General features: G+C 55.0%; 3 protein-coding genes across 4 annotated transcripts in view; 1 reads left to right on the forward strand and 2 right to left on the reverse strand.

Annotated features, from left to right (window-relative positions):
* Nucleotides 1–6,339, forward strand: part of DMAP1 (DNA methyltransferase 1 associated protein 1) — a 30,109-nt gene extending 23,770 nt beyond the window's left edge. Inside the window, exons 9-10 of the mRNA XM_054285650.1 lie at nucleotides 678–750; nucleotides 2,570–6,339. Of these exons, the coding sequence (XP_054141625.1) occupies nucleotides 678–750; nucleotides 2,570–2,916 (420 nt within the window). The 3' untranslated portion in view covers nucleotides 2,917–6,339. The remainder of the gene's footprint in view (nucleotides 1–677; nucleotides 751–2,569) is intronic.
* A 2,908-nt stretch (nucleotides 6,340–9,247) lies between these two features.
* Nucleotides 9,248–10,367, reverse strand: LOC128943186 (translation initiation factor IF-2-like). The gene is made up of 2 exons (XM_054286028.1): nucleotides 9,786–10,367; nucleotides 9,248–9,676 (listed from the first exon to the last, which is right to left on the reverse strand). The coding sequence occupies exons 1-2, from the start codon at nucleotides 10,104–10,106 to the stop codon at nucleotides 9,281–9,283; spliced, it is 717 nt and encodes a 238-aa protein (XP_054142003.1). The 5' UTR covers nucleotides 10,107–10,367; the 3' UTR covers nucleotides 9,248–9,280.
* A 17-nt stretch (nucleotides 10,368–10,384) lies between these two features.
* ERI3 (ERI1 exoribonuclease family member 3) overlaps nucleotides 10,385–23,908 on the reverse strand; it is a 128,104-nt gene continuing 114,580 nt past the window's right edge. For both annotated transcript variants that reach the window (XM_054286029.1, XM_054286030.1), the window contains exon 8: nucleotides 10,385–10,815. In XM_054286029.1, coding sequence (XP_054142004.1) covers nucleotides 10,733–10,815 — 83 coding nt within the window. In that variant the 3' untranslated portion in view covers nucleotides 10,385–10,732. The remainder of the gene's footprint in view (nucleotides 10,816–23,908) is intronic.

Raw genomic sequence — 23,908 nt, forward strand, 5'->3', positions numbered from 1 at the left:
CCCAAATGAATGCAGAGGAAGGACCCTGCTAAGTGTGTGCATTCTTCCTCTCCTGGCCAGCTCCAATTCCCTTTCATAGCTCACATCTGATGCTTCCTCTCTCACCTAGCCCCTTAGCTCCGATGTAAATGTGTGTGCACACTTCCGCCAGTCAAGTAACTGTGCTCTCTCTGTCTCTCCCCTTTGTTACAAAGCCTGCTCTGTAAATGAATCCCACAGGTCTGGGGCTCAGCAGGTAAAAGGAGAAGTGAGTCTGTTAGCGCATGAGTCTAATCAGGCCGGCTAAAGCGAATAAAGTAGGGCAGCATTGCACATTAGCCGCTGTGTAAATGAGCCCTTTGATGGGCTGGGCACCGCGGGAGAGGGTTTGAAGCCAAGAAGAACTTTTGTTGTTAATTCAGTGACACATGGAAACTGTAAAACAGCGTGTCTTGCACACACACGAGAGAGAAAATAAAAGCCCTCACGACCGGGCTTTTCAATACCTGCCCTCAGACCTAGTCTGAAAACTTTCAGCCCCTGTCTCCCTCTCTTACCACTTGATTTTCCTTTCTCTCCCTTTCTTTTTTTTGTTCCCCCTGCACTATAAAAAGAAAAGCTCTCTTGCCTTTTGAACTAGACGGCTGTGAGTGAGGGCTATCTCTGAGCTGTGTGGCTCTGTTACCTTTGTGTTCCAGATGAAACTGCCAAGCTCGGTGGGACAGAAGAAGATTAAAGCCCTGGAGCAGATGCTGATGGAACTCGGAGTAGGTGAGTAAAGGGGGCACGCGAGAGAGAAAGAGACACACAGAGCTAGCCTTTGTTCTCGAGATGGGCTATTTTTTCCCCTAGTAATACAGCCAGTTTCTTGAATAACAGTATGTGAATGGTTTTTAAAATATTTTATGTGTTTAAAAAAAAAAGAGAGGGTAAAAGCCAGAACAAGATGCACAGGGTTTTTTTTTTTTTCCTCCCAGTAGAAAAATCTTTTAAAAGATCCTTTGTTTCTCTCTTGTTTGGGCCTTTTTAACCATCAAGAGAGGCAGCACAGTATTAGGAAGGCAAATCTCAGCCTTGCCAGGAGAGGTACTTCTAAGTGTGTTAGTGACCACGGCACGCGCATTGTTCAGGGCTGCCCTGTCTTGCTTTTAAGCTTCATTTCCTCTTAATTTACTGCTCACGGTGGCAAGTCCAAAATGCATCTGGGACTGTTCATCCCCCCTTTATAGGTTGCATGCTGTGTGAAAATCTGGAGCATCTCTGCTGAAAGGCGAGTAAACACACATCCCTCACTCTTGAACTCGAGTGTCTAAGCAGCTGAAAGAAGGGTTCACTTAACATGTACAATACCTGCTCGTGGCTGGAGGGGGAGAAGTGCAGCCTGTGGCCAGCGGCTGCTCTCCATGCAGTGGGGACAGTTTGCAGGTATTACAGGTCCCAGCATGCAGTGTCTCTTGATTAGACACCTGACGATCCTTTCCCTCCCCCACTGTGGCTAGAGAGACATTTAAAGATAGGAAAAGAGAAAAATAGAAAGAAAAATAGAGGCCTTATTAATGATTTACAGGAGATTACTGAGCCTGTTTCCAGCACTGACTTCAGTTAAGTCTTGTTAGTTTTTTGGGCCAACTGGTTTATGGCTTGATATGTTGTCTCAGAGACTGTGCCATTCTGAAGGCCTCCTGTGGCTGGTGAAAGTGGCTCAGCCAGGATGGTTTCCTCTTTCTGCTGTAGAACTAAGGGAGTTGCTGTTTGTGCTTGCTGGGGAAGCCTGAGGGAAGCATGTGAATGCTTCTTGGAGCTCACTTTCCATGAGGGTAAGGAGGGGTTCCTGACTTCCCACTCCTGCCTCACAGAACTCACATATCTTGAGGGTCTCTTGGGGCTTTGGCCCTGCTGTACCTCAGAGTGCAGAACCACACCTGGGCTTTGTGGGGGTGAACCCAGTGCCAGCAGGAAGGGGGTCAGGTGGGCAGCCCTGCAGACAGGGGCCACTGCTGTGTATCAGGGCAAACACACAGAGCTTCATCCTTTCCTTCTGCAGAACTTGCAGCTCTTCCTGGCTCTGTGTGTGTGCATGGTGGGGTGCAGCAGAATGCAAGGTAGCTGCTGCTACAGACAAATCTGTATCACAGCAGCCGAGCAGTTCTCTGCCTTGGACCTGCCCTGGGAGGAGCAATAAGAGAGGCAATAGAACTGAGCCTGTCCACCTGTTGTTGGTGAAGGTGTAGGGAGCAGCAGGAGCTCTTCTGTCCTTTGCAGCAGTGTGGATCCAATCTCTCTGCAAGACAGAGCTCTCTTCATGTGACCTGGTGGGTGGCAAGATTCAATCATCTGGTCTTCCATTATCCTTCCCTTTCTGAGTTCTTGATTTTGCAGGTCCACCCTTAGTCCTTGGTCAGAACCAAAAGACAGCCTGAGAAATAGGGGTGCAGCCCTTAGGGATACCAGTTGCTACTGATCCATGTTATTGGAGCGAGGCTCCTGGCACATCTCTGTGGGAATGCATGAGCAGCCGAGACCTTTTTAGGGATTTTTCATTGTAGGGCTGTAGGTCTGGGTGTTTAACAGGCGGTGTTTTTCTCCCTAGATCTTAACCCTATGCCCACAGAGGAGATTGTACAGATGTTCAACGAGCTGCGGAGCGACCTGGTGCTGCTGTACGAGCTGAAACAAGCCTTTGCCAACTGCGAGTACGAGCTGCAGATGCTACGGCACCGCTACGAGGCCCTGGCCAAGGCTGGGAGCATCGGCCCCCTCAGCGTGGAAGGCGCCCATCCCGATGGCCAGACAGGGCTCGGCATCGAGGAGAGCAAGGGCGATACCAAGGACCAGATCATTGATGTAGTAGGAGCACCACTGACCCCCAACTCGGTGAGGAGGAAGGTCGGGGGGGCAGAGCAGGGCGCACTCAGGTCTCCGACGCAGATGCCCTGACAAGCGCTGGGGATGCTGCCCTGCTCTCCTTCCAGGCATGCGCGTCCGAGGGAGCAGAACACGCCTGTTCCCCCCCAAGGCCCAGTGCTGCTCTCTGGGCTTGTCTCCTGTGCTGGACAGTGTTCTTGGTGCTACAGGTGGGGTCAGCAGGGCTTTCTACATCCTGCATGCAGGCAGATGGCTTGGTGTGGGTGCCACTGTGGACCAAAGCGGTGAGGCTTTGGATGATGAGAGCTTGTTCTAAGGCAGCAACGGTACAGCTGCAAACCTGAGGCATTTTCCCTCTAGACCCAGCCTCGTAAGGGTTGCTCAGCAGAGGGAAGCAGGTGGGGAAAGCAGTCTTCAGGTGATGAGACATGACCTGCCCGAGACCCTGGAGTCAAGCGGTAGCCCTGCCTGGAGCAGGAGGCGTGGAAAGGACAGAGGTGTTTGAAGAGCAAAGGAGGGTTTTTATACCCTACTTCTAGTGCCAAGAAAGAAAAGCCTGGCCTAGGGCTTCTTCCAGTGCAAGCCCTGTGGCAATGTCCTGTGCATGTACCTCTGCAGGATGTGAATCACCGGCCTCTCCTCCCTGCCTCCAGGAGGGCAGGTTGCCCAGCCCCTCACCACTGCCTCAGGGCCAAGGGTAAGCCTGGGGATCAGCTGAGGCTGCTTTCCCCTCTGTGCAGTCCCCTGGCACAGCTGAGCTGAACTGCCTGATGAAAGCTGCCCATCTCCACACCGTGGCATCCCCGACGCCTCCGACGCACTGCCCCTGGTAGCGGCACAGACCTTTACTTTCTGAAATGTATAATGTATTGCAGGATATTGAGAACACCTTATCTGTCAACGGCAGAGGCGACACGTTAACCTGGACTTGAGTAATGTCCTATTTGATTGTGACAATGTTGAGTCGTAAGGAAGAGTTCCACTGAGACAGGTTCATGTTTGTAAAGGAGTCTTTTGAATTATTATTTTTTTCCCTACTGCATTCAATCTGGAATCTCACCCCTCCCTCCCTGCGGTCTGGAGTGTCCTGGTTTGCAAACTTTTCGGGCTGATTTACAGTACAGTTGGTCTCCAGTGAGAACTGGCTTGTTGGGAAGGTGGGAGAGATGGTGGTGGTGGCCGTACCTGTAGGAGGAGGGAGCCCACGTGTGTGTTTCTGACCACATTGTTCCTCGGTGCCACCTCCTGGAATTGGAAACAAAGGCATGGGCCCAGGCAGCACAGAGAGGGTTAAACTGACCTGGTCTCTGACATATTTGAAAGAAATATAATCAAGTTAATTCACTGCAAGGCAAATTCAGTACCTAAAGGGCCCCCATGTTAAATACAGCACTGACCTTTACCGGCTGATTACACAAAGACGACACAATTAGATTAGTCCAAGACAAAAGGTCAAGCACATTCACACTGTGACCATTTTTTGCTACCTTTTGAGGGGGGGGAACTACATCCCAGCTGGAGGGGTATTTTGGAGAGGAAGAGAATGGGGCTGCTGTACCATGTTCTGCCTGGTTCAGATATGTTTGGAGAGTCAGGCAGGACCTGGCAGCGTGCTTACCCTGAACCTTTCTATGGTTGTTGGGCTATGTGGTGGTGGGAGAGAGATCAACATTCTGCAGCCCACAGCCAGCTTTTCCCAAGACAGGCTGAGCTGAGTAGAGGTCATGTCCTGGTGATCCTCCCTGCCCTGCCCAGAGCTGGCAGATCCAGATCCAGTGCCTCTTGTCCAGCATCATGGCTGAAATTTGCCTCTGGAAGATGGTTGGGCTTGGTCAGCACTGAGAAGGGGAATGGCTGATGGGTGCATGCATGTGTCCCCACCCTGCACAGTGAGGGCCCCAAGGTGTCCCAGGCTGTGGTGGGGACAGCAGGGCCAGGACATGGTGTGGATGGCCCTTCCTTCCCTCTCCTCCTGCAGCCATGGGTGCTTGGCCATGACACCTGCCCTTGGCCTGCTGCAGTGGTTTCACCCTGCCATGCCAGCCTTGAACTCCCGGGTTCCAGCATGTGCTTTGCCACTGAGCTGCCAGGGCCTTTGGGGGAATCATTTAATCTCCCTCTTTCAAATTCCTCTGAGTTGGAGAATCCCTTTGTGCTGTCTAGCACTGCCTGTCCATGGCACTCTACATGTTGGATTAAGCATGGATTAGTTCAGTCTCCAAACCAGCTGCTCCCCTGAAGCCAGATTTGTTTCCCTGGAGAGACGTATCTTGCTCCAGATGTTGGAGGGAGTGAGTGGCAAAGCCAGGAATAGGACTAGGAGTCCTGAGTCCTGAGCGCTGCCTGGCATGTCTGGATTCCTTTCCAGGAATTGGAATGAATGGGCAAAGGCACACCAGGGTCTTTTGAGGTACTGGTTTTGTCAGCAGCTGTCTGCCACCAGCCCGCTTGGCCGGCAGTGGGGATGGGGGACATGGCAGCAGGGTGTGTTAGCCAGGCTGGGACAGGCATCTGTCTCAGAGCCCCTGGGGCAGTGGGAAGCCTGGTGCTGTCCTGCCCTGCTGTGTCCAGCACTTTCCTGCTCCCCTGGTTCCTGTCCACGCTCCCCCAGGGGCTGCAGTGCCCATTGCTGACCATTAGAGCTGAGCTGGGATCCCCCCAGTGCTGTTTGAGGCTGACCCCGGTGGGGACTTTACTCGGGGCCTTTGGGAGGTGAAAGGTGAGCCGAACTCGGAACAAATTAGTTCCAAGCAGAAGTTCAGCCAGTTACTCCAGATTGGATCCTTTGATTTCCGCAACTCAGACTCCACTCAGTGATCTGTAATGAGTGACTCTCAGAAATCCTCACATTGCAGCACTTTGTTCCTGAGCTCACAAGTCAGCCCATTAATGGGTAAAGGAAAGGACCTTGAGTCTAAGAAGTCTCGGGTTCAGAGTCAGAATTATTTGACTTTTAAGCTTCCTTTATCTGAACTCCTGCTGACTTCTTGTTTTCTGAGCCTGTTTGAAAGCTAGAAGTTACATTGTTAAGATCAAACATTCTCTCTTTCCAGATGGAGTTACAATATCTGTCTTTTATATATATATATTTTAATATATATAGTGTATATATACCAGGGTGTATATATATTCTTCTCTTTTTTTTAATCGTTCTTTCCATTAAAAGAAACTAGACTTGTAAGCTCTTGTAAATTATAATGTAAAACATTTTTTTTAACCAGACAGTTCCCAATTTTGCCCGAGGCAACTGGAATAGCTGTGCCACGGAAGGCAATAGGAAGGTGATTAATATGAATTTGTGACATATTTGAAAGATGGGTCTTTTGCCATATAAAGATTATCAAACACATGTGCTCTTCCCCATTAATTCTGCAGCCCTCCCAGGAAAGCCACAAAGCCCAGCTCCTTTGTTTCCAGGGTGGGTTTTTGTTTTTTTAAATGTACCTTTCGGTCCCCTTGATTACCCTGTATTTGATTTTTATAGGGCATCTGCTCACTCTGCTGTGTGGGTTCTCTGGCCCTTTTATTTCCCCGTTAATCGGATCCCACGAAGGCAGCGGTGCCAGGGCCTCTGACGAAATCCGTGTGTGTGTTGTATTTAACTTTCAGCCGTGCAAATTCCATGCTCTGTTTGCCGTCTGCCCGGCGGGAGCTGGGGGCCGCTTCCCGCCAGGGAGGCAGCGGGGCCTCCCACGACGAGCTCTGCTCTCCTGCCGCGAGCCGGCACGGGCAGGGATGGGCAGGCCTGGCTCTGCCTTGTCCGTCCCCTGGGTGCCTGCGGGCTGGGGCAGGGGCTCTGCAGGCCTTGGGAGCAGGGGAGGGCTCTGGGCCACAGCAGGCACCGGACTGCACTCCCTGTGCCACTGCCTGCCGTGCCTTGTGCCGCGGGGCCCCGGGGCTCTGGCTCCTCGTGTCCCCGAGGGTACCCGGTAGCTGTGCGTGCCTGGGGCACCCACACACAGAGCCCAGCTCCGGGTGCTGACCCTGCCATGGCTCAGGGTCCCTGTGGCGTGGGCACAGTCTCACTGCAGGGCACTGATGGGGCTGGGGAAGGTCCCACCTGGTGACAATGGCTTTCCTTGGGCTGGGTGCAGCCCTGAACCTTCTCTGTGCAGGGGAGTTCCTGGAGGTTGCCAGCCTCGTTCAGGCGTGTTGGTGTGCACTGCCCAGAAAAGGGGTGGGTGTTCTGAGGAGCCCTGGTTTTCTGTCAGCCTCCTGATCTGCTCCCAGGCCACATCACAGCAGGTCTGGATGGCAGAGCAGCATTTCCAGGCTCTGCCCTGTCCCATGTCAAGCATCTCTGCCACAGCTGCCCATAGCACAGAGCTGTTCTGCCCCTCTCTCAGTGTCCTGCTCCTTAGGGCTTGGTGCATGCTGGCTTACTTGGTCAGGGCTCCTGGGGCCACTGAATTCTTGCAGAGCTGAGCCCCTTCCTCCTGACCATCCTAAAGCCCTGTTCATGTGAGGGAGGTGACATCGCCTGTGAGGGTGCCATCCCACCCCCCGTCACTGCTGGATTAGCTCTGTCCCTCCTGTCATGCAGAGAGCTGGCTCTGCCTTCAGCCAGGCAGTGTGGTCCATTTGGCACTGCCTGGAGTGATGCTGGAGCCCTGGGACTAGCTCTGAGACAGGTGAATGTGTTTGCCACAACCCAGGTGCTCCCACCTGCTGGTCCTGGTATTTTTTTTTCTTTCCTGTCTCCCTTTTGGAGCAGAGGAAGTGAAGGGAGTTGGCTTCCAGCCCCTTCTCCATCAAGAGGGTGAAGAAGTCATGACGGTGAGGATGAGGAGGTGCAGGGTTAGTGCTGGCTGTCCTGGAGGCCCTAGGGACAGCTGGCTGCTCCCAGCCATGGGACAGGACAGGAACCTTGCTGAGACAAACACTGCAGTGCTCCAGAGAAAAGTGGGAGCTTTCCCCTGCCCAGGGCCAAATCCTGACCTCATCTGACCTCTGGAGCAGTGCAGCCTCCAGGCACTTGCAGCAGGTGCTGAGAGCTGCCCCAGGGCTGTGCAAAGCTCTGCCCTGTGGCCACTAGCCCTGGTGCATGGAGCTCTCTCACCCCGGTCCCAGGCACTGACCCTGTTGGGAGCTGCTGGCTGTCCCTGAGCCCATCTGCCTCAGTCACCAGCTGGCAGCTGGGGTTGCTGCAGCCCCTGCTGCCTTTGAGGCTACCATGTCCTGAGCCAGGCTGCTCCTGTGCTGCCCACACCAGGCTGGAGAGCTCCTTCCTGCATCCCACCCTTGTGTAGCTGCTCTCTTCCAGTAACTCTGCAAGTGCTGCCTTGCCTTCATAAGGGGCTGCCCCTGCTGGAAACACTCCTGTTGTCCCCAGCTCACTGCCAGTAGAGTTCCTCCTCCTGCTGCCCTGCCAAAGGCTCCAGTCTGTGGTGAGAGGGGCCCCTGGTTCCTGCATCTCACGTTTTGGAGGGGGCTGAGGCAGTGCACTGGGAGCCTGGGTTTATGGGCTGCCCACTGTGGGCACTGGTGGCCCTGGCTGTGTGCCCTGCTCTGGCTGATGCCCATCTGCCCACCCTGTGTCCCCTACACCTGCCTTCTAAGTGTAGCTTGCCATCATTGATCCCCCGTGACAATGTCCTCTGAGTCACATTCTCGCCTGCAGGAGTAGAGGGCAAAGGCCAAGTTCTTAGTTTTCATAAAAAACTAATTAGACCACTCCCATCGAGAAAGGGTCAATAAAGCTGATCAGGGGCTGCACAGATGGAACTGGTAAAACCCCTGTGACCTTTGCATGGAGCAAGTGGGCTGGACTGCTCCTGCCCTCTGGGAGCTGCCCACTCGGTGCTAGCTGGACACTTGCATCCCTGTCACCCAGTGGCACTCTGGCACGGGGCAGGTCCCTTGGGCAGCTGGATGCAGTGGTGGTTCCTGCACAGCTGGGTATGGCTCCTGCACCCCACAGCATTGCAGTCGTGGGGCAGAGCAGGTGCCCCAGGGCCCCGTAGAGCCAGGCGGGCTCCATTCTGTAGCCAAGATGCTCCAAATGCAGTGGCAGCTGTGTGGGTACGGTGTGCCAGGCTACAGAGTGGGGTGGCAGGTGCCAGTGGGATGTAATGGTGGCTGTCACCCTGCACTGGGCAGAAAACTGTGTGGGGCGCACCCATGGATAAGGCCAGCAGTGATGGGCTGGTGGGATCCTCAGGGCAGAGCTGCCTTGGGGCACAGGCAAACCCGAGGTGGGGCTGGGGCTGGTGCCCACCCACAGTGCCCATGCTGGAGAGTGGGGCAGTGCTCCCAGCAGCAGGGAACCTTGACCGTCCTTTCACAGCCAAGACCCTTTGATGGGGAGCATGGATGTGCCATACTCCAGGGAGCACCCTACTCCCACATATCCAGGCGGCACTCCCCTCCCTCTGCCCCCCATACAAACTTGCACATGCATGGGCACAGCCCGGGCTCCTTTACCCCCAAACTTTATTCATGTGGCACATTTACAGCAAGGATTGGAATAACTAGACAATGAAAATGCTGGGGTTGCATTATCGGTTGGTTTAACTGGAACACCACACACCATGCAGTCATGTACCGCCAAGTTCAGTGCCTGTATTGCCCTTCTGGCTGCCGTCACCGGCTTCGCTCCAGGCCATGCACGCACGGGCCTGGGGCTGCAGCCTCCCTGCAGGTCAGTGCCCGGACGAGGGCTCCATTCAGCAGGGCCCCGGGGCTGGGTGACACCGAGAGGACGTGCGCCCTCAGCCCGCCCCACGGCTCCCCCCAACCGCCCTGGCCAGCCGGGAGCCCACCCAGCCGGAGGGGATGTGCTCGGCAACTCTCTCAGGCAACAAGCCAGCTGCTGCTGAGCGTCCGCGGGGACCTGTGAGGGGCACAGCACGGCGGGGCTGAGCCTCAGCTCGGAACCGAGGGAGGTTGGCGGGGAGCAGCCCAGGGGCCCGGGGCAATTTGCAGCTCCCCCGCTCAGGTACCTGTGGGCCGGGGGCCAGCGCGGGCTGGCACGTCCACCACCGGACACGGACACGGCGCTGTGGCGGGCCTGTCCCCATGGAGCTGGAATTGATCGGCGGGGACGAGGCGGGGCCGGGCATCCCACCCAGCCCCGCAAGAGGCACGAGCAGACGGAACGGGGACGGGACGGGGCTCCATGCGGACACTGTCACCTCCCTCCTGCCGCCCGCCTGTCCGCTGGGCCCCTGCCTCACTGAAGGGAGCCCTCCGGGACCCTGCAGCCCGCGGTGGGGCTGCCAGGGGCTCTGCAGCGGAGAATACAGGCACTTCACCTTGAACATAAAGAGACGGATCGCGTTTGTCACATACAGGAGTCAGAGAGGGGTTAGTGTTGACTCAAAAAGGGGAAAAGGCGCTCAGGGGAGAGGCGGGGGGAGCTGGCGGGGAGGGCGAGGGGCCGTCTGGACACACTGAGCCTCTGTGAGTGCTGCCCGAGTGCAGGCACACACCGGCATCGCTGCAGCAGCTGTCGAGGCCTGAAAACATAAAACCAGAGAAGAGAAAGAAGGGAAGGTGGGTATGGCCCATGCCAGGGTGGAGATGGGGGGTGCTCTGGCTACGGGGTGGGAGAGGGAGGACGGGGTGGGATATGGAGGGAGGGACGGAAATCAGGAGCCAAAGAAAAAGAACGAACTACAAGTCTAAAATGTGGTGCAAGCGCCCTACGCGGCTGTCCGCTAGCATGGCATAATGTCCGGAGCAGCCCAGAGAGGGAGTCACATCAGGTCTACACAGATTTGCCTTCCCATATATACAACCTCTACTGGAGTTAACAGCTGAAATTGAGATTTTTTTTGTGTCGGTTCCTCTGGCCTCGGTTGCCGGGGTTTTTTTTAATGCTGGAGCCCGTCCTCCCCGCCTCGCCGGCACCGGGCGCATGCAGCCCTTGCCTGGCTTGCCTCGGGGATCAAAAAGGTTTGGAGGTCTGCTTGAAGATGAAGCCTCTATGGGCCAGTGTCTTCATGATGTTGGCAATGTTCTTGCAGTCGTCTGAGGAGAAAGCACAGAGACATTGGGTTAGAGGTATGATCCAAACAAGAGTTGCTGGAGCAAGTTCTGAATCCCACCCTGGGCTGTGTCCTCTCCAGTCCAGGCACTCTGTCCCAAGGACCTTGCAGTGATGTGGTGTGATGGCAGAGTTCCCAGTCCCAGCACTGGCCACCTGCATCCCAGAATGACCCAGTGTTGCCCTGACATGGATCCATGCCCTGGACCTGAAGGTCGGGGTCATCCATGTCCCCACCAGAGCCAGCCCGTGGTGCCTCGCTATGCTCACCAACCAGAGTTTGACAAGTGGCAGCTGGCTGGGATGGCAAGCCACAGCCACTCCTGGTGCTGGGCCGTGGCAGAGCAGCCAGATGGGAAAGGGGAAGGCTCTGGTGTTATTTACCTGGGACTAAACTCAGGCACCGTTTGCTAAAATAGAAGCTGGGCTTAAATTGATTCCTAGTGTCTATATTTCATGTTGAAAATTGGCTTGTAAATCCATGTTTTGATCTATGAGGGCCGTCTCCTTAAGAAAAAGCAAGAGTAAATGTGTAATTTCTCCCTTGACAGCACACGGCGCAGAGGCGATCCTTCTTCCCGCTCCCCTCCGTTTCGGGACAGCTCCACTCGTTCCGATTACCACTCTTTCTTCCTCGCCCCACGCCTTGATGTCTCCATTTCATTACCGCCCGCCCATTTATCAAGCTGTTACCGTAAGGGTGACTTTGCCCACTTGCGTGTGGCAGCGGGGCCTGGCTGACACGGGGAGAGGGTGCCCCGGGAGGGGGGTGCAGGCGAGGCCCCCCTCTCCCCGCCGCTGCTCGATGGATGTTGTGGTGGAGGGAAGGCTGCATCATTACTGATGTGTAAATGATAAAGAAGCCTCCACATCCATCTCCCAACTGTAAATCCAGGGAGTGCTTTATAATCAAGCTACAGCGATAATAATGTGAAATTAGGTCTCTCTATCAACGGGAGGAGGCCTTTTAATCACAGCTTAAAGGGTGCAAACGCTGTTTATCATAATTGAACTGTATCCGGGCTAATTGTGGCCATATTTCACTGTCTAGGAGACAGCAGGCTGCCTGCTGACAGTGCCGCGTGCCGGATTGAGGGCCCCCCGCAGCCGGGCAGCGCCGTCCTGCTGCCAGGCATCTGCCCGCAGGGATGGGGCTGCCCGGCCTCCTGGGTGCTCCCTGCCACAGCAGCAGCACTGCCCAGCCCCGCTGTGCCCAGTGACCCGCTGGCAAAGCCATCTCCTGTCCCCCAGCGTCTCTTGGAAGTTCAGGATTTTCCCCATGTGCAGCTCCCATGAGCTGCCAGGCTCCTGGCTGATGGCTGGCAGTGAAAGAGATGACATTCCCATCAGTGCCACGTGCCTCTGGAGTGTCCCCTGAGACCCTCCTGTGGCATCCCTTCCTGTCACTCGTGTGCCAAACAGGGGACAGCAGCTGGGCATGAGGACAGCCCAACAAAGGAGGGGGGTCCCCAGCCCACTGGGTGGCATGGGGGCAGAGGTGAGCCCATCTCTCTGTGCCTCTGTCCTCTCTGCTGCCCAAGGTGACACTGATGGCTGCACAAGGCCCCTGGAGGTGACAAGTGTCCTGCCCAGCCAAGCCACAATGCCAGCTCCTGCTGCTGTCACTTGTTCCCACTCAAGCTATTCCCTCACTGCCCTTAGGAACACCTGCTCCACCTCATCCCCCAGACAACTGAGCCCCTTGGAAAGCCCTCAGCCCTTGGAGCCAGCTGCCCCGGGATCTAACAGGGTAACAGTGGCTTGAAAGCTGGGGAAACGGAGGAAAGAGTGAAACTGTCTGTGGTCAAAGTTCCCCCACCCAGCCAGCCCTGGCCTGGTACCCCCAAAAAGTAACAGCAAAGCAAGTCCTGGAGCTGTGGCAGGTGGGTGGCAAGTGAGCAGTTTGGATGTGAAAGCACAGCCCCAGGTGTCCCACAGCCATCCTCACAGCCTGCAGCCTTGCCCTGAGCTGGAGTGGGCACTGGGGCTTGACTATTGCTCCATATTGCTGAGGGGGAGCTGCACAGAGACCTGGGCAGCTGCCAGACAGGCAGTGAGACCCCATGGCACCTCCTGGGACTCCCAAGCTGGTCCCTGGGACACCATCTGTGACTGCTGTCTGCTTCCTGCACCCCATCATCTGTCTCCCCAAAACCCCAGTGTGCTCTGTTGCCAGGTGCCAGCGCTGGGAGACACCTTGAACTCTGAGCTGCCACCTTGCAGAACTGGTGGGACCCTGTTGGGTCAATGCCACCCACATGGCCATGCTGCCAGGGCTGTCCTTGCTGTCCCAAACGATGCCACGGCCCCTGGCAGCGAGTGTGCCAAGCTCGTCATACATCATTTAGTGAGACTCATTCCAAATCAGCGCTAAGGTAAACACTCTTATTATAATTATCCATGTAAAAAAAAAATCAACAACAGCAGAACAACTTTCTAATATGCAATTACAGCCATCTATTGATTTTACAATGTAATCCGCTCCGATTGATTTAATAACACAATTATAGGCTGGCTCTCGGGATATTAGAGTGGGAGATTTTCATAAACTCCAAAGCAAAAAACTAAGCGGCTTTTAAAACAACACAGTCAGATGGCTGTTTGGGGAATTATTAACAATATGAAATCCTCTAAATCTGGCCGTCGTTACCTTGTGAAAGGAATTTCTATTACAAAAATGGCAATTGACAGCCTAAGAGAGCGCGACCGGGATTGCTCTGCTGCTTTTCAGTGCTTAATCCATGGCAGAGGTGACCATGGGGCAGGGGACAAGCAGAGTCCGAGGCTGGCAGGAGGGCACAGGCAGCCCTGCCCCCGCCCAGCCCAGCTCTCCTGGGGGGCACATGGCTGTGGCAGTGCTGCCCTGGCACCCAGGCTGGCACCCACCATCCTGTCCCCTCTGGTGCCCCTGCCTGGGGCCGGGGATGCTGGCAGGTTGCAGAGCCCCCAACTTGATCCCCATCCTGGCACACTGGCTGTGTCCCAGCCCCAGCCACCTGCAGGGGCCTGAGGGGTGCCCAGCTGTGCCCCGAGGCTGAGCAGGGCCATGGGTGAAGGTGGTCCCAGGCTGAGGGCCAGCGTGGCTCTGCACAGGCGCACACACGCACGCGCGCCCCCGCTCTCCTCCCGCTCACTCCCTCAATGTATTCCCGACTTTATGGGCACATTTTTCTTGTCAAGCTGACAGGGTTGCTAAGTGGATTTCTCCCTGATATGCGGACGGATTATCACATTACTCCAATGTCCTACACAAACATATTACTTTATATTCAATAGCCCTAATGAATATAAACTGCTTTTTCTTTTTTTTGGGGTGGGGGGTAATCTATAGATTTTTAATGAGGGCACTATTAACTCCCTCCTCTTTAAAACAGACTTAGGTGCAGCCTCTGAGTAGAAAATCAATGGTGTTATTGTAGGAATATTGTATATTGATATTGTAATAATAAGATGCAATTGATTTAGGGGTGTTGTGCGGTGTGTGTGAAAGGGGTGAGCCTGGGGTTATCATGCAAACAGAGCAGTGGCTCTGCCCTGCCGCCCTGCCCCTCACCTTGCTGTGCTGCTTCCGAGCATCGCCCCATGTCCCGGCGCAGTGGCCCAGGATGGCTGGGGTTGAGGTGCCCTGAGGTGCTGGGTTCCAGGGCTGGCTACCTCGGGGACTCTCCTTGTGTCCAGCTGCCAGCACAGTGTGGGGTGATGCGACACCCCAGCCTCCACTCACCCTGGCTGGCTTAGCCCACCAGGTTTTAACCCTCCTGCCCCTGTGTTTCAGCAGTACCCACTGTGACACCACAGTGGCCTGACACCCTCATTTCAGCCCTCTCCATGTCCTGCCAAGCTCTCGCTGCAGTGATAGCCAAGGACAGTGACACGTGCACACACATGGGGCAGCAGGACGCTCTCCTCAGTTTAGGCTGGAGTTTGTGGCCGTTCAGCATCACTGGCTGCCTTGTCATTGGAGGGGCACAGACATTCCCATTGCACTCCTCTGCTGAGATGGCAGCAGAAAGCCCCAGCCCATGGCACTGGGCTGACTGCCTGGCATGTGCCCTCCCACCAGCCACTGCATGGCAGCACTGCTGTGAACCCAGCGTGAGTTTGAGGATTCCATCAGCTGCTGGATCGGGCTGCCAGGAGCAGCAATGCTCACTCCAGGAGAGCATCACCTCCACACCAGCCCAGGCACTGGGGAGGAGGGTAGGGGCTCTGTGTGCTGCCCTGCCAGCATTTCTGCCACCTCCCCACAGGTTCAACCCACACAGACACCTCCACACGGGGGCTCAGGGGCTGAGCGCTGCTGCAGCTCCGTGCACTGGGCCGAGACGCTTCCGGAGCATGGAGGGAGCTTTTCCATCCCAGCAGCTGCCCCGCTGGGCTGTGGGTGCTCAGGGACTGCAGGGCCCCCCCAAACGGGCTCATTTGGAGGCAACCCCACTGCACCTGTGCTATGGCCGGGAAGACGGATCACCCCCGGCCCGAGCTGAGCAGGTCCATATTTAAACTGTCCCCATGCTTTATGGGCTGTACCAGAACTGATGCTCAGGCGCCGAGGGGCCATTTGTCAATGTTCTAATGGCAGATTACTGTTAATGAATAATATCACTGCTGCCTTTGTATAACAGCTCCCTGCAAAGCGGAAACAGGCCTGCCCGGCCACCGCCATCCCCCCGGAGCGTCCCCAGCCCTGCCCCTGGGTGACAGCAGGTGGCCCTGTGAGCAGTGGCTGCTGTATGGACCCCAGAGATCTCACCGAGTCTGGCACTGCTGCTGGCATCCCCAGCAATCATGAATGGGTGCTGTGTCCCTGCAGTGGGCTGTGCTGCTCCTGTGAGCAGGAATGTCACTGTCAGGGCAGGGAGGGACAGCATTTCCCCAGCACACAGAGCTCTTGTGTCACTCACTGTGTCCACACTGGAGATAGAGGGCAGTTTCTGTCTGATCTGAATCCATCCCCACCATGACATGCTGGGCAAGGTGGGGACACCAGGATGCCCGCAGAGTGGTGACAAGGACGTGTCACAACCAAGTGCTCCCAGCTCCCAGGGATCCACAGGGATGCCAGGGATGGTCCTGCCGAGCTGCTCCCAAATTAATGGCCTCATAATCCCGTGCACGGGGCAAGGGGCTGAGCGTGTCCCGCACAGCCGGCAGGTATATTAGGTGGAGCTGACAGCGACGTGCAGAATATTAAGAATAACTTACCTCATTATCTGCAATTACGTTACTGCCACACACCTCATTTCTTCATGAAGAAAAGAAAATTAGTTTTATATTGACTTCATCCCAGTGCCTCCCTGCCTGCCCCGCCACAGAGCGCCCGCACAGCCTCTGAAGAGGGGTTGGACACGATTCATACTCATCCTCCCTCAACCTGTGTCTGTCCCAGAGGGACATGATGCCTGTCCCACTCCCTGCACACTGGCGTCAGCAAGACCTCCAAATCCAGTTTACCCCAGCACTGGAGCAGGGAGGGCCCATCTCTGGCAGTTCCCAGATCAGTAGGAAGAGAAGCAGGAGGGGACCAGTCTTGACCATCAACCTGCTGCCTTGGGCACTTTCTTTCTGCCACCCAGGCTGGTCACTGTCACCCTGTGGGAGACAGGATGCTTCCTCCCATCCTCTGCACTGGGAACCACTCTTCCCATCATGCACCCACCATGCTGACCCTCTCCCAGGGGCTGGGGCCTCTGCACTGCCAAGACACCCAGCTGCTGAGACACCTTCCAGCCCCACAGGCTGCTGGACACCTGGCACAGGCGATGCCATGTGGGCAAACCATGGAGCTGGGGCATCCCTGCTGGAGGGAATGGGCAGCAGGGGCTGAGCTTGCAACGTTCCCAACAACTCCTGGAGCCATGAGCCCAAAGGGCACCAATGCTGCTGGGGCCAAGGGTGACCCAGGGTGTGCAGAGACCTCAGCTTGCCCTTCAGCCTCTGTGCCTGCTCCTGCATACGCAGCATCCCTGGCTGGCAGCCTTCCCTGAGCAAACAAAGCGAAAGCTGCCATCGCCCTGCTCCTGGCTGTGGCCACTCACTGTCCAGGAGAGCAGGGGAGCGGCGTGCACAGTAATACAGGGAAAAAAGCCAATTTCATCTTTATTAGAAGGAGATTTCTCTTTTAGTAATAAGCACACTTCAAATAATTAGCGTGTTTTACGTAATAATGAAATTATGGAAATGCAGGCCACTTATTCAAACAAGTCACCATTACCATATTTTTAAATATTAGACTTAATTAGAGTTTATCACTTCAGAGAAGTACGAGGAGTGGAGATTTTTTTCCTTTACAAAAAAAATCCTCATAAAGTGTTTATTAAGAGCGGGTAAGAAGGGGATAATGATCTGTTTGGAAATTAAGGCAATCAAACATTTAATGCTCTGCACTCCTGTAGGCAAAAGCATTCAAATGAGTCAATTATACATCCATTATCCAGGCACGATTAAACAAGGCAGGACGGGGAATTTGTCCTCTGCATCATGCGATTGTCGCGAGGACTTATGTCCACTTAAAGGCAGCTAATAAAACACTAAACTTGGGAAGAGGAGGAAAACAGGACCCAGCCAAGGGAAGAAAAGGGAAGAGAGGCAGCAGGTCAGCAGGACTGCAGAGGGGTGAGGGTGGGAGGTGGGCAAGGATGGAGCTGTGTCTACATCCCAGCCCTTCATAAATCAAAGTAATTAAGTTAACATGAAAATCAACTTCACCATCCCGTTAAATTACAGCATTTGCATATTAGGACTCAAATGAAGTAGGTAGCAGGCAAGGGGGCTGGGAGGGGAGGAGGAAGTGGGGGGGTCAGGGGAGAAGGATGGGGAGAACAGTGCACCAAAAAGGGAACCATTTATTACAGTGAATAACTAATTTCAGAATTTATAGCGCTGGATTTTCGTTCCTGTGCCATTTATATTACAGAAGGAAATTAAGGGGCGGGCAGGAGGCTGGCTGGACATCTTTCTGCGTTATTGCTTGTCTGCCATTTGCAAATCATTATTAATTGTGGCCCGTGTCGCTGGTGCAGCAGGGCAGGGTGCCTGGACAGCCAGAGCAGACACACATATCTCTTCATCAGGACCCCAGCCGCTAGCCCTGGAGAGCCAATTACCCCTCCCTGATTGGTATCAGATAAGGAGGGAATTTTTACAAATTAGGGAATAAATAGAATTTCCACACGTGAAGCAGGGAGGGCTTGAGAGGCAGTAATGAAAAACGATACATCACCATCAGCCAGACAACCCTATTCATACGCCGATGCATTACACTCACTACTCATAATCCCAGCGAGTGACAGACATCCACCGAGCCGCCCGAGCCGGAGAGAGCGCATCCCGCATCCCCATCCCGCATCCCCATCCCGCATCCCCATCCCGCATCCCCATCCCGCATCCCCATCCCGCATCCCCATCCCACATCCCGCATCCCCATCCCTCATCCCCATCCTGCATCCCGCATCCCAGGCTGGGCCGCTCCGGAGCACGGAGCTCTCCAGCCCCGCACCCTTGAGCAGGCCAGGGAGGTCCCCGTCCCACCAGCCCCATGGCACAGCCTCTGCCGGGACCTCGAGGGCTGCCCACAGCCTGCACGGCATCGCTCCGCTGCACAGGCAATGCGGACTGACCTCCTGGCACAGGAGCCATCCCTGCTCCGGAGCCCAGCAGGACAAGCCTCCAAACTCAGCCCCGAGTTTGGTGGTTACAGTCACCCAGCTGAATGCAAGCCTCTCACCAGTGTCCCACATCCCTGTGGGTAAAGCACATCTTCCCCAAAATTATCCAGTCCAAACTGTGACCTGAAGAAGAGTGCCGCTTCCCTTGGCGGCTCACGGCAGCATGCTGCTATTACAGGATTCCTACCCAATTTCTGAATTGTACTTGCCTTTTTGTACTCTTCAGTCCCCAAATCAGCCCCCACAGCTCTCAGCCAGTCCTGGGTACCCCAGAGCAGTGAAATCCCTGGGCTCAGAAATGCCATAGGAGCAAAGGATGTGCTCCTATATGGCTCTGCTCCATTAAGAATGGGCTCAGGATAGAATATCTCCATTTCCCTTAAGCTGCTGAGGCAGCCCCAACACCAGGTCTTGCTCAGGGCAGCCCCCAGAGCCACCAGCTGCCTGTGTCCCCCACACCAGCACACCCACTTTCTGACTGTGTAATCTCCCTGTGGCAGCTCAGTCCTTTTCCTGGGCTGTGACAGTGCTGGATGGCCCTGGGAAAACAGCAGGCACCCGGCTAACGGGGCCTGGCATGTGGCTGGCCTCAGAAAGAGCAAATCCTGCAAGTGCAGGGACCCGGTGACATTGGTGAGCCCAGCCTGCTCTGCGCTCCCAGCACTGGGGCCGCTGCCTCCGTGCCTGTAATTAGCTCTCCCTTATGACAAGCACGTCACTAAACAAAATGCTGGGCAGATCAATCCTGCCTGTAAGTCACGCAGCCTTTAATTTATTCAGCATACAATGTCGCTCCACCGCTGGCTTCCTGTAATTTATACCGTACACTGTCGTGTATTATTTAACTCGTCTGAGTGTTTTACAGCTCCCCTCAAAGTCGCCATGCAAAACAAAGTCACGGCGGGGCACTGGCAAGGTGCAGGGAGGGTGCAAACTGCCCTCCTGCTGATATGGGACCCCTGGGCTGGCTCAGGGACAAGGTGATGCTGACAAGTTGCTGCAGAAGTTGGTGGCTTGGGCCCTCTGTGTGGGTGGGAATGAGAATGGAAGATGGAGCCCCAGAGGAGCCCAGTAAAGGGCTCCAATGCTGGTGATTCCCTGGAGGAGGAAAGAATGCTGGCAGGGGGAGAGGGCAGCAGGACTCTTGTCTGGCCCTGAAAGCAGGAGGGAGGTCCTACCCCAAAACTGGGGTGAGGACTGGGGTTAGACTGGGCTGAGAGGTGGCCAGTAGCTGGTGCAGCTGCTCTGAGCAGTTCATCAAGGGCTTGTCTTTGGCCGTGCAGCTGAATGGAAACAGTCAGTGATGTAGAGCTGGATATCCTCCACAGGGAAGGTTAAAACCTCTGTTCAGTGTAAAGTTGCCATATCTAAGCACTTATGATCATGATATTTATGGCTAGTTTATTCCAGGCTGTTAAAGGCAGCAGTAGTTATCCACAGATAAAGGGAATTCGACTCCCTTGACACCTTTTCTCCCTGCAGTGAAGGCATGCCTGGCAGAGCTGGGTGCTCATGGTGTTGTAACTCATCTGATGGTCCCTGCCTGAGGCAGCACGGGGGCCAGACATGCAGCTGCTTGGCATGGCAGGGATGGTGGCTCTGTTTCTCCTGTGTGGGAGCTGTGGGCACAGACATGGGAGATGCTGTGTCCCTGCCCCTGACTGATGCTGCTGGGGCCAGGTGGTCCCTGGGCTGCAGGGAACAGTTTGGTTTGACCTCCACCACTGCTGCTGGCTCTGTTCCACATCCAGCTCCTGACATCCAGTCCCTTCACTGGGATTGGGACCCTAATTAGGGAGAAATTTCAAGGTAGAGATGAGTGAGTTTATAAAGCTGAGTTTCTCCTGCCTGAGTGACATGAGATGTCAGAGAAAGGAAATAAAAGGCAAGAATGCAATTCCAGTGCTGCCAAGAGTGTGTCGCAAGTCCTAATGGAAAGTTCTCCTGCTCTTTAAAGCTTGGTCAGATGGCCTAGTTATAGCTTTAAAAGGACCAAGAATCAAACTGCGACGCTGCACTCGAAGCCTTCAAATAAAGCGAGCTGTGTTTCTGCAAGTCCGGCGAGGCAGAGGCAGGCGATTACACAGAGGAGGGCAGGTCTCTCTATCTTGGAGGGAGACCTACCTATTTTTAAACATTAGCTCTAAATCAGCAGCTCACCTCTTTGTCTAACCCAAACCCTCTCTTGCCTTCTGGAGGAGAGATCAAACACCAGCCCTGCTGCCATTGTTTCTCTCCCAGCGAGATGGATGCGGGACTGTAATCTTCCCACAAAGCTGCACGCTTCAAAGCTATCAAAAGTGCTTATTAAAAGTCCTTGGAAAGTAATTTAATAACATCCCAAAAGGCTGGAAAAATCAGCGCTGGCAGCTCAAAATATAACCTGGCAAAGGAGATGGCCCCCTGTTCAACATGACAGTCTGTGGGAAGCTGCACACAGGGCCAGGGTGCTTGGGCACACAGACCTGCTGCCTCCCTGGGCTGTGCCTGCTCTGCTGCTGTCAGGGAGACAGCCAGGTGAGCCAGAGCACAGGGGACGCTGTGAGACCACAGGGGACTGGGTCCCCACCAAGGGCTTTGCTGGGCCAGAGATGTCCTCATGTGGTGTGGACAGAGTGCATCTGTCTGCCCCGGCTCTGCTCCCCTTGTTGGGCTGGAGAGCGCTGCACTGCCCCAGAGGCAGGATTTCAGGCTTGCCCCTGGAACATAAAAATATTCTGTGGGTTTTCCAGCCATCTCAGCAGCTGCTGGAGCAGCAGCTTTGTGCAAGGCTTGCCCAGACTGCTGGGCTGGAGAGAGCCACCTGCAAAGTGGATGTGTGACAGTCCTCACCTGGCACAGACGGGGATGTCAGCCAGACCTGCAAAGCCATGTGAGAGGGCTGTGTGCTGTGTGAGACAGAGCTGCACATCTCTGCAGGGATGGATGGTACATGTGCCTTCCCACGAGTGCATACGTGCAGCAGGCACATGCTCACAGCCACAGCAGCATGAGGGCTGTGCTCCTCTCTATCCCCCCGAGCCAGTCCCTGCTCCCAACCTCAGGTAACACACAGGACCCTGGGGCTGCATCCCATCTGAATGGTGCAGGCTCCCGAGGAAAGGGGCAGGGGATGGAAATTAACGCTCCAGCCTCCGTCTCATCCTGCCCATTAGCAGGGCTGTTTTACTCCGGATCATTAAATATGTATATCTTATTACACGCCTTGTTACAGTATTGAGCTCTATTGACTGATAATAAATTCCAAACATCATCCTGGTCATAAATTTATCTGGAGATGATGAAGACTCAATAATCTAGTCATGCAGATAATATGATAGGGCCTTAAAAAAGATCATTACATTATATGCCAAAATTAAAAGTGAAATACACTTTATTAACACTGTTTCCACACTTGGGGCCATTACTTGTTATATCCCCTCTTGCCCTCCCACCCACCTGCATACCATCCCTCAGGTCAGCCAGAAAAGGAGAGACCAGGCAGAGCTGCCACAGCTGTACCCCAGCAGGAACCTGGCAGAAGGGTAAGGGGTGGGGCAGCTGGCACACACAGGGCATCCCAGCTTGACTCCAAAGATGCTGAGTCCTGCTTGGTACAGCAGTGCTGCCCTGCCCATTGGGCAGTGGCTCCTGAGCATCCAGGTACTTCAACAAACCCCTACCTGATGGGGCCTGCAGTAATTGGGACAAAATACAGCCTTGTGTCCCACAACAAGGGTTCCTTTTTTAGAAGGAAGAAACAACTTTCTGCAGCTTCAGGTCTCCTGAGAAAGCTGCCCACCCACTGGGGCTAACCCAACAGCTCCCACCTGGCAGCTTCTCTCGCACAGGCTTGGGCAAGCTGCAGAGCCAAGACAGGGGTCCCCTCTCAAGCCTGGCCATGCTGCAGTGTGGCACAGAGAGGTGTGCAGCAGAATTGGGGGTGTGGGTGCAGTGGGTGACCCCTCTGAGAGAGCAGGGTGCCCTGCAGGCTCCCAGCACCCCAGTGCCAGTCTCACTGAGCTGTCCCTTGGTGAGATGGTGAGGGCTGGGCAGCTCCCAAACACCTGCCCCAGGGCCTGGGGTTGGCCCCTTCCTCCTGCTGGCCTTCCAAAGACATTCCTCTCCTTTAATAATAAGGTCACAGCCGTTTAAACTCCTGTGATGAGGGCAGGCGGCCCGTGCCCTCCTGCCTGGCAGGGCTGGCCTGGCCATGCTCCCGCCTGCAGATCAATGGCACACAGCAAGTTTAAAGCATCCCCACGCCAGCCCCCCTTCCTTGGGCCACCTTCCTCTCCAGACACGCAAGGTGACAAGCGCTGGGGGGCCCGCGGATCAATGCCGCGACACGGATCGGCCGCCGAGAAAAAGCAATTGCAGATCAGATGGAAACCGACTTCTTCTTGTATCTGCCCGGCTCTCTCAGGGATAGATTGGCTGGAGAAATCCGATGGTGAGAAGAGACAAAGGGGGAGGTGATGGGGAGAGGAGGAAAGGGCTGATAATGCTCCTGCCGCGGCTCTAATCTGTGACAGCCCGAGGATTTGCTGAAAACCATTATCACACTGCTCTCCCTTCTCTTGTCCCTGATAAAGCCTCGGCTAATCTGTTTGTTGCAGGTATTGAACAATGCATTTAGCGAAACAAGGGGTGTGTGTGCCCGCCGAGCAAATTTTTCCCCCTGCACCTCCGGCCTCTCTGAGAGGCGAGAGCAGGGATGGTTTTGGGTGCAGACTTGGTGTGCAGTGCAGGCTGAAGTGCCATGCCTGGCACAGGGAAACATCTCTGCTGACTGCCCTTAGCGAGTTTTGGAAGCGTTTCTCCAGGCACGCTGTTCCATCTTTTAAAACTCAATCGCGGAGGGTGATGCAGCAGTGCCCTGACAATCCCACAGGAATTCCAGCGCACACCCTGCCACTCCCACGGGGCACAGGGCCGAGATAGGGTGACACAGCGGGTCTGTACCCCGGGAACAGCTCCCGGGCCACTCATCTGCTGGAGTTTGCTCGGCGAGTGCCTGCCTGTCCCAGGGCTGACCTCGTCCCTCCCCTTTGTGAGCGGCGCTTTCTCCGGGGAGGAGAGATAATTCAGTGGCTGTGAAAGCCCAGACCCGGGGCTCCCGCAGCCGCCTGTTACAAACAGTTCTAGTGGAACATTAATTATAGTAATTTAGCCGTGGAACACTAACTGCAGCCAGTGCAATAGCATTCAGTACATTAGTGGCTATAACCCACTCCTTAAAAAAGACATTTGGTTACTGACAGCTGATAAAATGAGTTGTGAAGCATAACCAAAGGGGGAAAAAATAACCAGAAGTGTGCTGGGAACGAGCTGTGGGGTGGAAGGGTGGAGGGCAGCACCCCACAGGGTACCGGGGGTCACAGGAGGTGCAGATGGAGGGCAGGAGGTGTCGGGGGCCGCAACAGGCGCC

The sequence above is a fragment of the Melozone crissalis genome, unplaced genomic scaffold (genome assembly GCF_028551555.1).
Source record: "Melozone crissalis strain CALT ecotype California unplaced genomic scaffold, PUWL_Pcris_2 ptg000045l_1, whole genome shotgun sequence".
Lineage (NCBI taxonomy): Eukaryota > Metazoa > Chordata > Aves > Passeriformes > Passerellidae > Melozone > Melozone crissalis.